Source organism: Tachyglossus aculeatus, chromosome 9 (assembly GCF_015852505.1).
Source record: "Tachyglossus aculeatus isolate mTacAcu1 chromosome 9, mTacAcu1.pri, whole genome shotgun sequence".
NCBI classification, from domain to species: Eukaryota; Metazoa; Chordata; class Mammalia; order Monotremata; family Tachyglossidae; genus Tachyglossus; species Tachyglossus aculeatus.
This window is the reverse complement of record NC_052074.1, coordinates 39,554,871-39,568,637: the sequence shown is the minus strand read 5'-3', so window position 1 is coordinate 39,568,637 and position 13,767 is coordinate 39,554,871. Positions and strand designations below refer to the sequence as shown.

General features: G+C 51.6%; 1 protein-coding gene across 6 annotated transcripts in view; it reads left to right on the top strand.

Annotated features, from left to right (window-relative positions):
• ZEB2 (zinc finger E-box binding homeobox 2) overlaps nucleotides 1-13,767 on the top strand; it is a 187,273-nt gene that overhangs the window by 155,388 nt on the left and 18,118 nt on the right. For all 6 annotated transcript variants that reach the window (XM_038750989.1, XM_038750990.1, XM_038750992.1 and 3 more), the window contains 2 exons: nucleotides 1,972-2,080; nucleotides 6,076-8,051. In XM_038750989.1, coding sequence (XP_038606917.1) covers nucleotides 1,972-2,080; nucleotides 6,076-8,051 — 2,085 coding nt within the window. The remainder of the gene's footprint in view (nucleotides 1-1,971; nucleotides 2,081-6,075; nucleotides 8,052-13,767) is intronic.

Genomic DNA, 13,767 nt, shown 5'->3' with positions numbered 1-13,767 from the left:
AGTCGTGGGAAGGGAGGCCGTTGAAACGGCCCTGGCTCGTCTGATTCCCGACTTCATTTGAAGGAACGTCGGCCCCCTGGAATTCCTGAGCCGATTCCCAAGCACGGTTTACCTCAGGCCCCCGCGGTCCCGGGACCGTGAACCCGGATATTAGGAAGTGTGAGAGAGGAAACCGAAAACCTGGGGCTAAGAGCGCCTGAGAGGCGGGAGAGCGAGCTAGAGACGGAGATGGAGAGACAGATTGTGAACGGGGGAGAGAGGCCCTCACCCCGGTTTATGAACCCTTTTTTTAAAAGAGCAAAAATTCCGAGCACGGCGGCTTTCCTTTATGGCCCCGCTTGGAATGCGGCCGCCCCTCTAGGATCGACGATAATCCTGCAGTTTGCCGTCGAACGGCTGGAGAGGGCAGAGAACCTAGACTCTCTTTAGCCTACCAGGATCCGAGTGGTTTCGTTCAAAGAACCGCCTTTCGGGTTCTCGGTACGCCACCAAGCTCGCATTTACCTAACTCATTTCGGGTCGTCGCTCTTTCCCCTTTCGCTCCGAGCGACTCAGACCTCGGAGATCTCGTCTTCGGTGGCTCTGTCGACGGGGCCGCCTCCTAAACTGCTAAAGCGTGTTTCTGGAGGCGCCTTCTGAATCGTAGCTTTGGCGTTGAGAAGTCCCCTCATTTGCTCGTGGCATTTACAATTAGTAAATTAAAATGATTGTATCATATTAACAGTGGCACAACTAAAGTTTATAGGAGTCCTCGGAGGGCTGTGAAGGTAGACAAAGCAGCTGTTGCTGTTTGTTTATGCAACCCGGCAACATATGAACTGCTGGTCCCTCAATGGCGCTCTGCGGGCGAGACTCCGCTTGATCTTTGAAGGTTGTTGCTGTCTGAACAAACCTCTCCGTGTCCCATGGAACGCCATCTGTCTCACTAGGAATGTGGGAAGATCCAGGACTCCCCAGTCATCTCACTGCTTTCTGGGCTGTCTTTCCGCAAAAAAAAAGGCTTTTGTGCCGTTGCTGCTGCTTGAAGACACAGTCACCTCTCACCTTCGGTGGATGACAGCTTTCTTCTTCTTCTCATTATTATTATTATGATGATGATCATTATTATTGTTCCAACATCCAGAGTCACTTTTCCGCCTCGCTCCATAGGTCGCCTGGGACTGGAGTTATCTTTGCCGCTGCCCTCCAGTCTTCTTTGCCACAGACCTCTCTCTTCCTGTCTTCCCCACTCTCGAGGACTCGGCTACGAGAAAACAAATAAATAAATAAGATGGCTGAAATCCGGCCCCTTGGCCTGAGCTCAACTGCTCAAGCTGCCGTGGCCCGGGACTTCATCTCTCCCATTCGGTAGCGGGCAAAATGCGATCCGCAAAGCCGAGAGAAAAGCGCTGTTTACATTTCCAGCGAGCGTGGTGAATAGGGTGCCGGACCGTGTTTACCTCGGGATCCGAGCCCTCCAGAGCGGGTGTTTTTCGGTCTTAAACTCTCGAATCGCTCCAGTATGCGCTGCACGTCAAACCTGAAAAGAAAAATGATTGCAGTAGGGTTTTCGAGACTACCTAGTTTTCGGGGACAGGACGCATTTCCCCTTTCTGATTCGACTTCTGTGCATTAGAGTGGGGAATTTCTCAGCTTCAGAATTTTGCAATGAACACGGGGAACCACAAGCATTTAGACAATCATTTCCTCTCCTCGCCAGATGACTTAAAGAGACCCATTTTGGAGCGGAGACTTCAGATATAATTCTAAAGCAGATATCGGAGGCTCGGGTGAAAGTGCGTTTTTTTATTTGTTTCAGTTTACTGCCAACATTTCCACTTTTATTGCGACGCTGAGATGCCGGGCAGATGAATGATTGTCCACTCAGCCCCCTCCGACTGACTGAAAACTTCTTTTTTTTCCTCTCTTTTTTTAACAGCATTTCTTTCTTCCTCTTGCAAACGACTAATGCCAGCCTCTTTCTTTTCACAGCACCAGATGCTGAATCAAGGAGCCGGGAATCGCAAGTTTAAGTGCACGGAGTGTGGCAAAGCGTTCAAATACAAACACCACCTAAAGGAACATTTGCGGATCCACAGTGGTGAGTGGAGGGCGGAGTTGTCGGGCTATGTTGGGAACCGACGGTCAGGGATTCAAGATGGTACCCGTCCCTCCGTGGATTGCCATGGAGATCTGCCCGGGGGGAAGGGTCGGGAGGGTCTCCATCCTTCTCGGGCACATCGAGGACTTTCAGGAACAGTGGTCCCTGTGGCAGAAAGGGGGAGAAAATTCAGTTTGGCTTAGATAGTGTATCCACCCTAGTGCGTAGTATACTACCTGGTACAGAGTAAGCATTTAACAAATACCATTATTATTATTATTATCATTGAGATACACATCAGAACAAGGCAGGGCCACGTTAATGTCCAGGTAAGGAATCTTGGAGATTGGAGACTTCAGGCTTTTTCACAATGAGCACAAACCGGGAAGCCCAGAACCACTTGCGGTTGCCCAAGGATACCTGAGCTGGGTGGGCCATCAGATACTGTACTCTCCCAAGCGCTTAGTACAGTGCCCTGCACACAGTAAGCGCTCGGTAAATAGGATCGACTGACTGGCTGATCCCGGAGGGCGGGAGTGTGGGCCTCCGCTTGCGTTCCCGTGATCTGTGCAACGGAACCCCGAGATTTCAATCGGGCGCACACTGGGGATTTTTCCCCAGAAATTTTGCCGTGGTGGGCGCTGAGCCAGGAATTTTACCAGCCAATCAGGTGAAGGAGTGTGGGAATGGGAGGAACCAATGTCAGCTCTCTGCAAGATGGTTCAAGCTCTCTTTGGGGCTGAACTTTCAACACAGTATCTGCGTGGGAATCATCAATCCGCGGATGATTCCCAAATCTACATCTCCAGTCCCGACCTCTCTCCTTGTCTACAGTCTCTCATTTCCTCCTGCTTTCCAGATATTTCTACCTGGACGTCCTGCCGACCCCTCAATCCAAACGTCTCCAGAACAGAACTCCTTACTGTCACACCCCAAACTCTGTCCTCTCCCTGTGTTTCCCAACACCATCCTCCCTATCTCGGAAGCCCATAACCTTGGCCTCGTCCTCCACTCATTCAACCCATATAGTCAATCTGTCACCAAATCCTGTCGGTTCTACCTTCGCAATGTGGCTAAAATACGCCCTTTCCTCTCCATTCAAACTGCTACTATGCTGATCCGAACATATATCTTATCCTGCCTTGACTCACTGATCTCCCCGCCTCCTGTCTCTCCCCACTCCAGTCCATGCATCTCTTGCTGCCCAGATCATTTTTGGAAAAACGTTTGGTCCGTGTCTCCCCACTCGCCCAACCCCCTCCACATAAACAGGAACTCCTTTACCATCTGCTTTAAAGCAGTCAGTCATCTCACTCCTTCCTACGTCACCTCACTGATTTCCGACTCAGGCCGAGCTCACACCCTCTGCTCCTCTAAGCATCAGCTTGCTCCCTATGCTGCGATCTCATCTATCTGGACGCCGACCCCTTTCCCACATTCTCCCTCTGACCTGGAACTCTCTCCCCCGCAATAGACACCATAATAACCTGACTCTCCCCTACTTCAAAGGCTTATCAAGGTCACATCTCTTAATCAGGAGGATTTCCCCGATTAAGCCCCCTTTCCCCCACCTCCCTTTCCTTTCTGCATCTTCTCTGCACTCAGATCTGAGACTTCTGGGCATTTTGCTATTTGCCCCACCCTCAGCCCCACAACACTTTGGTGCATAGCTATAAATTACATATTACAAACGATATATTTATATGAATGACTATCTCCCTCTCCAAACCGCAAGCTCCTTGTGGGCAGGGACGGTGTCTACCAACTCCATTAAATTGTAGCAGCGTGGTTCAGAGGACAGAGCACAGGGCTGGGAATCAGAAGAACCTGGATTCTAATCCTGGCTCTGCCACCTCTCTGATGTGTGACCTCGGGCAACTCACTTCACTTCTCTGGGCCCCCGTGACCTCATCTGTAAAATGGGGGTTAAGACTGTGAGGCCCATGTGGGACAGGGACTGCGTCCAACCCACTTTTCTTGTATCTACCCCCATGCCTGGTGCATAGTAAGAGCTTAACAATTATCACGGTGAAATTAAATTGTTCTCCCAAGCACATAGCACAGTGCTCTGCAAACGGTAAGCACTCAATAAGTTCCACTGCTTGACTGATTGATGTGAATAACGCTCATGTGCTCCAATAATGCCCAGTGTCCTCATGAGGAGAGTTGCCCGGTGTCATAATAATAATAATAATAATAATGACGGCATTTATTAAGCGCTTACTATGTGTAAAGCACTGTTTTAAGCACTGGGAAGGTTACAAGGTGATCAGGTTGTCCCACGGGGGCTCACAGTCTTAATCCCCATTTTCCAGATGAGGTAACTGAGGCCCAGAGAAGTGAAGTGACTTGCCCAGAGTCACACAGCTGACAATCGGCAGATCCGGGATTTGAACCCCTGACCTCTGACTTCAAAGCCCGGGCTCTTTCCACTGAGCCTCGCTGCTTCCCCAATCTTACTGTGTACCAAGAAATGTAAAGGCATCAAACGAGCCCTCATTGGGTGTGATGCACTTTACTGAACATGCAGGAGAGAATGACGGCGAGACCTGTTCTGTGCTCATGACGGGCTTCTGATCTCATGGAGGGAGGCCGGCAGAGAAATCCCAAGTCGTGGTGATGCACCGGCAGGATACCACCTTGGGCTCAGAGGAGTGGAGTGGAGGGGCGTATCCATCCTGAGAGAATTGCCGAATCCCATTTGGGGTCCAAGAGATAGGTGGGCTCCCCCGGATGCTGTCGAAGGCTGGGCACCCTCTCCCTCTTTTTTTATGGTATTTGTTGAGCGCTTCCTATGAGCCAGGTACCGTTCTAAGCCGTAGGGTAGTTACAAAGTAATCAGGTTGGACTCAGTTCCTGTCCCTCATGGGGCTCACAGTCTTCATCCCCATTTTACATATTTATTCATTCATTCATTCATTCATTCAATCATATTTATTGAGTGCTTACTATGTGCAGAGCACTGTACTAAGCACTTGGGAAGTCCAGGTTGGCAACATATAGAAACGGTCCCTACCCAACAGCGGGCTCACAGTCTAGAAGGGGGAGACAGACAACAAAACAAAACATATTAACAAAATAAAATAAATAGAATAGCAAATATGTACAAATAAAATAAATAGAGTAATAAATCTGTACATAGATACAGGTGCTGTGGGGAGGGGAAGGAGGTAGGGCGGGGGATGGGGAGGGGGAGGAGGGGGAGAGGAAGGAGGGGGATCAGTCCGGAAAGGCCTCCTGGAGGAGGTGAGCTCTCGGTAGGGCTGTGAAGGGAGGAAGAGATGAGGGAACTGAGGCCTGGAGAAGTGAAGTTCTCTTGTACTTCCCAAGCGCTTAGTACAGTGCTCTGCACACAGTGAGCGCTCAATAAATACGATTGATGATGATGATGATGATGAAGTGACTTGCCCAAGGTCGCAGAAGCAGACAAGGTGGCGGAGCCGGGGTGAGAAGTCAGGTCCTTCTGGTTGCCGGGCCTGTTCTCCACCCACTGGATCGTGTCGCTTCTCACAGTGGCTAGAGCTCGGACCTAGGAGTCAAAAGGCCACAGACTCTAAGCCCCGCTCCTCCACTTGTCTGCTGTGTGACCTTGGGCAGGTGACTTCACTTCTCCAGGCCTCGGTTATCTCATCTGGAAAACGGGGATTGACACCGTAAGCCTCACGTGGGACAGGGACTGCGTCCCACCTGATCTGCTTGTATCCACCCCAGGGCTTAGTACGAGCGCCTGGCACCTAGTAAGCACTTAACAAATACTATTATTATCGTTATTCTCATTCACTGGTTCAGTCGTATTTAGCGAGCGCTTACCGTGCGCAACGCACCGTACCGAGCGCTTGGGAGAGCGCAGTAGGAAAAGAAACGGACCCGTTCCCTCGCCCAGGGCGAGGCTACCGGCTCCCCTTCCTCCTCCCGGGAGGTCATCCCGTCCCCTCGCCCGCCTTCCCGGGACCCCCAGGCCGGTGACGCGGTATCCGTTCCTCTTGTCGTTCCAGGCGAAAAACCCTACGAGTGCCCCAACTGCAAGAAGCGCTTCTCCCACTCGGGCTCTTACAGCTCGCACATCAGCAGCAAGAAATGCATCGGCTTGATCTCCGTGAACGGCCGGATGAGAAACAACATCAAGACGGGTTCCTCCCCCAATTCCGTCTCTTCCTCGCCCACGAACTCGGCCATCACACAGCTGAGGAGCAAGCTGGAGAACGGCAAGCCCCTCAGCGTGTCCGAGCAGACGGGCCTCCTGAAGATCAAGACGGAGCCGCTGGATTTCAACGACTACAAGGTCTTCATGGCCGCCCAGGGGTTCAGCGGGGCCGGGCCCTTCCTGAACGGGGGGCTGGGGGCCACCAGCCCCCTGAGCGTGCACCCGTCCGCCCAGAGCCCCCTGCAGCACCTGGGGGTGGGGCTGGAGGCCCCGCTCCTGGGCTTCCCGGCCGTCGGCAGCAACCTGAGCGAGGTGCAGAAGGTGCTGCAGATCGTGGACAACACGGTCTCCCGACAGAAGATGGACTGCAAGGCGGAGGAGATCTCCAAGCTCAAGGGCTATCACCTGAAGGAGCCGTGCCCGCCGGGCGAGGAGCCGGGGGTCGCCTCCCCCGGGATCCCGCCCGTGGGCCTGCCGGTGGTCAGCCACAACGGGGCCACCAAGAGCATCATCGACTACACGCTGGAGAAGGTCAACGAAGCCAAGGCCTGCCTCCAGAGCCTGACAACGGATTCGAGGCGGCAGCTGGGCAGCCTGAAGAAGGAGAAGCTGCGCACCCTCATGGACCTGGTGACGGAGGACAAGATGATCGAGAGCCACAGCATCGCCACGCCGTTCTCCTGCCAGTTCTGCAAGGAGAGCTTCCCGGGCCCGATCCCCCTGCACCAGCACGAGCGCTACCTGTGCAAGATGAACGAAGAGATCAAGGCCGTCCTGCAGCCCCACGAGAACCTGGTCCCCAGCAAAGCCGGCGTCTTCGTGGACAACAAGGCCCTCCTCCTCTCGTCGGTCCTTTCCGAGAAAGGGCTGGCCAGCCCCCTGAACCCCTACAAGGACCACATGTCTGTACTGAAAGCCTACTACGCGATGAACATGGAGCCCAATTCCGACGAACTACTGAAAATCTCCATCGCCGTCGGCCTCCCTCAGGAATTCGTCAAGGAGTGGTTCGAGCAGCGCAAGGTCTACCAGTACTCCAATTCCAGGTCGCCCTCCCTGGACCGGCCCGGCCCCAAGCTGGCCCTGTCGGCCCCGGGCGGCCCCGCCAAGGACCCTCTGGCCGCCCGGTCGCCGGCCAAGCCGACGGACCCGCTCGCCTCGGCCTCGGGGACCGAGCTCCTCAACAGCGCGGCTCGTTGCGACACCCCTCTCAGGCTAACCAAACCTCCTCACTTTGCCGCCGCCAAACCCCCCGGCGAGAAGTTGGACCATTCCAGAAGCAACACCCCCTCCCCTCTGAATCTTTCCTCCACCTCTTCGAAAACCTCCCACAGTAGCTCTTACACTCCAAACAGCTTCTCCTCCGAGGAGCTGCAGGCGGAACCTCTAGACTTGTCGTTACCAAAACTGATGAAGGAGCCCAAGAGCGTCGTCGCCACGAAGAACAAAACGAAAGCCAACAGCCTCAGCCTGGACCACCACAGCGTCTCCTCCTCGTCCGAGAACTCGGACGAGCCCCTGAACTTGACTTTTATCAAGAAGGAGTTTTCCGGTTCCAACAGCCTGGACAGCAAAAGCGCTAACCCCGTCTTCAACCTGAACCCCTTCGGTGCCAAACCTTTATACACGGCCCTCCCCCCCCAGAGCGCCTTCCCCCCGGCCACCTTCATGCCCCCGGTTCAGACTGGCATCCCGGGCCTGAGGCCCTACCCGGGACTCGATCAGATGAGCTTCTTGCCCCACATGGCCTACACTTACCCGGCCGGAGCCGCCACCTTCGCCGACATGCAGCAGCGGAGAAAATACCAGCGGAAACAGGGATTTCAGGTAGACCGCGGGGCCGGCCACGGGGCGGGGGGGCGGGGAGCCCCGTCTGGGTGCAGAGCGCTGCGCCGAGCGCTCGGGAGACGCGCCATCCCTTCCCGGGGGGAACTCACGATCCATCATCATCATCATCAATCGTATTTATAGAGCGCTTACTATGTGCAGAGCACCGTACTAAGCGCTTGGGAAGCACAAATTGGCAACATATAGAGACAGTCCCTACCCAACAGTGGGCTCAGCGGATCCAGAGGGACTGCGCCTGGCCTCATGATAATAATAATAATAATAATGGCATTTAAAAGGCGCTCACTATGTGCAAAGCGCTGGGGAGGCTACAAGGTGATCAGGTTGTCCCGCGGGAGGCTCACCGTTCTCATCCCCGTTTTCCAGAGGAGGGAACTGAGGCCCAGAGAAGTGAAGTGGCTTGCCCAGAGTCACACAGCTGACAAGCGTCAGCTGTCACTTCCCCCTTTTAGACTGTGAGCCCACTGTTGGGTAGGGACTGTCTCTGTATGTTGCCAATTTGTACTTCCCAAGCGCTTAGTACAGTGCTGCGCACATAGTGAGCGCTCAATAAATACGATTGATGATGATGATGATGATTAAGTGGCGGAGCCGGGATTCGAACCCGTGACCACTGACTCCAGAGCCCGGGCTCTTTCCACTGAGCCACGCTGCTTCTCTAGCGGCCGGAGCCGGGCTCGGGAGTCAGGGGACGTGGGTTCTAATCCCGGTTCCACCACTCGCCGGCCGCGTGACCTGGGGCAAGTCACTTCGCCTCTCCGGGCCTCAGTTACCTCCTCTGGAAAATGGGAATTAAGACTGTGAGCCTCACGTGGGACAACCTGATCACTTTGTATCCACCCCGGCGCTTGGCACGTAGTAAGCGCTTAACAAATACCATCATTAGCATTAATATTATTGTACTGAGAAGCAGCGTGGCCTAGTGGACGGAGCCCGGGCCTGGGAGTTGGAAGGACCTGGTTCGAATCCCGGCTCCGCTGTTCATCTGCCGCGTGACCTTGGGCAAGTCGCCTAACTTCTCCGGGCCTCGGTTCCCTCATCTGTAAAATGGGAATTGAATCCTTCTCCCTCTCGTTTGGACTTATGAGCCCCCTGTGGGACAGGGACTGCGTCCAACCTGATTATCGTGTGCATACCTCAGCGCTCAGTACAGTACCTGCCACCTAGGACGAACTTAGCAAATACCACAGTCTTATCATTATTGCTATTATTATTATTATTTCAAATTCATTCAATCGTATCTATTGAGTGCTTACTGTGTGCAGAGCACTGTACTAAGCGCTTATAATAATGATGGCATTTATTAAGTGCTTACTATGTGCAAAGCACTGCTCTAAGTGCTGGGGAGGTTACAAGGTGATCAGGTTGTCCCACGGGGGGCTCACAATCTTAATCCCCATTTTCCGGATGAGGTAACTGAGGCCCAGAGAAGTGGAGTGACTTGCCCAAAGTCACACAGCTGACAATTGGCGGAGCCAGGATTTGAACCCATGAAGCAGCGTGGTGCAGTGGAAAGAGCTCGGGCTTTGGAGTCAGAGGTCATGGGTTCAAATCCCGGCTCCGCCAATTGTCAGCTGTGTGACTTTGGCAAGTCACTTCTCTGAGCCTCAGTTACCGCATCTGTAAAATGGGGATTAAGACTGTGAGGCCCGCCATGGGACAACCTGATCACCTTGTAACCTCCCCAGCGCTTAGTACAGTGCTTTGCACATAGTAAGCACTTAATAAATGCCATCGTTATTTCCACTGAGCCACGCTGCTTCTCTGCAAATACCCTAATTTCAAATACCCTAAGAACTCTTGGGAAAGTACAACAGAAAGAGCGGAGGCCACCCCTGCCTTGGAGGTGATATGATGGTACGATAAGATGGTATGAGCTGAACGCCTATTGTGTGCAGAGCACTGTACCAAGCACTTGAGAGAGTGTAATAGACAGCCACCACCATGGGAAGCAGCATGGCTTAGTGCAAAGAGCACGAGCTTGGGAGTCAGAGGTTGTGGGTTCTAATCCTGGCTCCACCACCTGTCTGCCATGTGACTTTGGGCAAGCCACTTAACTTCTCTGTGCCATCTGTAAAATGGGGATTAAGACCCATGCGGGACAACCTGATTACCTTGTATTTACCGTAGCGCTTAGAACAGTGCTTGGTACATTGTAACAAATAATATAATTATTATTTTATATATGTATATATATAATATATATAATTATGCTATAATTACTATCCTCAATGACCTCACAATCAATCCCTCAATAGAACTTACTGAGCAGCTACTCTGTGCTTAGCCCTGCACTGAGCCCTTGGGAGGGTAGAATAGCCCAAGAAGAGAAGTACTCAATTTCATTCATTCATTCAGTCGTATTTATTGAGCGCCTACTGTGGGCAGAGCACTGTACTAAGCGCTTGGGAAGCCCAAGTTAGCAACGTATAGAGACGGTCCCTACCCAACAGTGGGCTCCCAGTCTAGAAGGGGGAGAGAGACAGCAAAACAAAACATACTAACAAAATAAAATAACACCCAGCCGATCTCTTTCCTGGGAAAAATGATCCTGGCTGGGGGAGGGGAGGGAGAGATGAATCTTTGCAAAAAATACTGGCATTTATTTGGACGCGAACTCAAAAAAGAGAGCGGGCTAGAACAAATAAATGGATGCAACGCCGGGACCCTCAACTTTGTAAGCACGTGGTCAGGGGGAGAACAAGAGGAACGGATGAAAGCGCATTTGGAAGAGCTTAACTTCGATTTGGGGGTGAGGAAGAGAGTTTATTTACGTTGTATTTGTCAGCCGTTAGGACTTTAGACGGCTCACAACATTTGGTAGGCCTTGAGGACGTGCCAGAGATGTCACATACCTTCGCAGACGTTCACAATAGGGAAGAAGAGAGATGAGTGTGTGTGCATATGTGTGTATCCACGTGTGCGTGTGCACACTCTCACATGCACACGCGTGTAATGTATCCAGTTTAGTGGCAGAGTTTGTTTTGACATCGGTGCCTGGGGCTTACTCGGCTCCATTTGTCATTTTACTGACCAGCGAATGGTTTACAGCTTCAAAGGCAAAAATCAGAGAAGGCTTGACATTTTGGGTTTCCCGGGCCCGCACTCCAGAGGCATAAATAGCACCACGCACCTTTCCAACAGCTGTTCCAGGCCCCCCCCCAATTTCCAGCACATCTGCCCTCTTCGCAAATGCACCGAAGCCCCTCTAATCTCCCCTAATATTAATTAGTGCAAGCGCAGACCCTCCCCTCCAACTCCCGCCTCCCTGAGAAAAAAAACCTGACTGAGAGAGAGCAACTGGAACTGCGCGTTATCGCGCAGGTTTGCACTCCTTTGGATCAAGACGAAATAAATAGCAGGAAATTTAATAATTTACTGATCCGCATTCATTATTGCTTAATGCTGAAGGCTGTTTTAACATAGATAGAACATTGATAAAAAAGTGTTATTAATATTCCCTATTTCAAATTACAAAATTAAATATAAAAATGTGGCTTGAGGCCTTCAGTGGGGAGACATACATTTAAATGGATTGCATAATAATAACGTTTTGTACCTAAATATAAAATTCAATTAAAAATGGTGTTCTACCAATGCAGATGATTCCCAAAGTTACGCACAGAGAAAACAAACAAATGGGGATACCGACTGGGGCTTTTTTTCAGGAACTATTTTGAATTTTTTTTTTGTTTCCGGATAAATTCTTAAGCGTTTTTTTTTTTTCTTGTTTTACCTTTGGTTCGTCAGGGAATCCTGTCCCGTTGGGTCTGGAGGCTTAGAGGTTGGAGGCTCTGTGTTTAGAGAAGCAGCGTGGTTTAGCTGAAAGATGATGTGGGTTCTAATCCTGGCTCTGCCACGTCTGCTGTGTGACCTTGGGCAAGCCACTTCACTTCTCTGTGCCTCAGTTCCCTCATCTGTAAAATAGAAATTAATATTCTGAGCCCCAGGTGGGTCAGGGGCTGTGTCTGATGCAATAATAATAATAATGATTGCATTTGTTAAGCGCTTACTCTGCACTAGGCACTGTACTAACTGCTGGGGTGGATACAGTGTGGCTCAGTGGCAAGAGCCCGGGCTTGAGAGTCAGAGGTCATGGGTTCGAATCCCGGCTCTGCCACTTGTCAGCTGTGTGACTTTGGGCAAGTCACTTCAGTTCTCTGGGCCTCAGTTCCCTCATCTGTAAAAGGGGGATTAAGACTGTGAGCCCCATGTGGGACAACCTGATTACCTTTTATCACCCCTATGCCTAGAACAGTGGTGGGCACATAGTAAGTGCTTAATAAATGCCATTATTATTATTATTATTATTATTATTGTTATTACAAGCAAATTGGCATGGACCCAGTCCCTGTCCCACATGGGGCTCACAGTCTCCATCCCCATTTTCCAGATGGAGAAGAAGAATAAAGCACTGTTCTAAGCGCTGGAGAGGTTACAAGGTGATCAGGTTGTCCCACGGGGGGCTCCCAGTCTTCATCCCCATTTTCCAGATGAGGGAACTGAGGCCCAGAGAAGTGAAGCGATTTGCCCAAAGCCACACGGCTGACAACTGGCGGAGCCGGGATTCGAAACTGTGACCTCTGACTCCAAAGCCCGGGCTCTTTCCACTGAGCCACGCTGCTCATCTGTGGTAACTGAGGTAACTGAGGTACCTGAGGTAACTGGATGAGGTAACTGAGGCCCAGAGAAGTCAGGTGACTTGCCCAAGGTCACACAGCCGAAAAGTGGCGGAGCCGAGATTAGAACCCGGGTCCTTCTGACTCCCAAGCCCAGGCTCTAATCCACTATACCATGCTGCTTCTCTATCTGACCTGCTAAGCTGGTACTTACCCCAGCGCTAAGAACAGTGCTTGGCAGATAGCAAGCGGTTAACACATTCCATGATTATTCATTCAGTCATTCAATCGTATTTATTGAGCGCTTACTGTGTGCAGAGCACTGTACTAAGCACTTGGGAAGTACAAGTTGGCAACATGTAGAGACGGTCCCCACCCAACAGCGAGCTCACAGTCTAGAAGTGGGAGACGGACAACAAAACAACACGTAGTAACAAAATAAAATAAATAGAATAGCAAATATATACAAGTAAAATAAATAGAGTAATAAATCTGTACAAACATATATACAGGTGGTGTGGGGAGGGGAAGGAGGCAGGGCAAGGGGGATGGGAGGGGGAGAGGAAGGAGGGGACTCAGTGTGGGAAGGCCTCCTGGAGGAGGTGAGCTCTCAGTAGGGCTATGAAGGGAGGAAGAGAGCTAGCTTGGCGGATGTGGGGAGGGAGGGCATTCCAGGCCAGGGGGAAGACGTGGGCCGGGGGTTGACGGCGGGATGGGTGAGAACGAGGCCCAGTGAGGAGGTTAGTGGCAGAGGAGCGGAGGGTGTGGGCTGGGCTGGAGAAGGAAAGAAGGGAGGTGAGGTAGGAGGGGGCGAGGGGATGGACAGCCTTGAAGCCGAGAGTGAGAAGTTTTTGCTTGATGCATCATCATAAATAAACAGAATTATAGGTTTATACACCATTAATAAAAATAAATAAAATTATAATCATAAATATTTCAAAAGGAAACCCCTCCCACACACAAAATAATTGGCGACCCCTGTGGCCTGGAGATGCCAGAGATCCATCGTGACTCAGTGGAAAGAGCTCAGGCTTCGGAGTCAGAGGTCATGGGTTCAAATCCCAGCCCCGCCACTT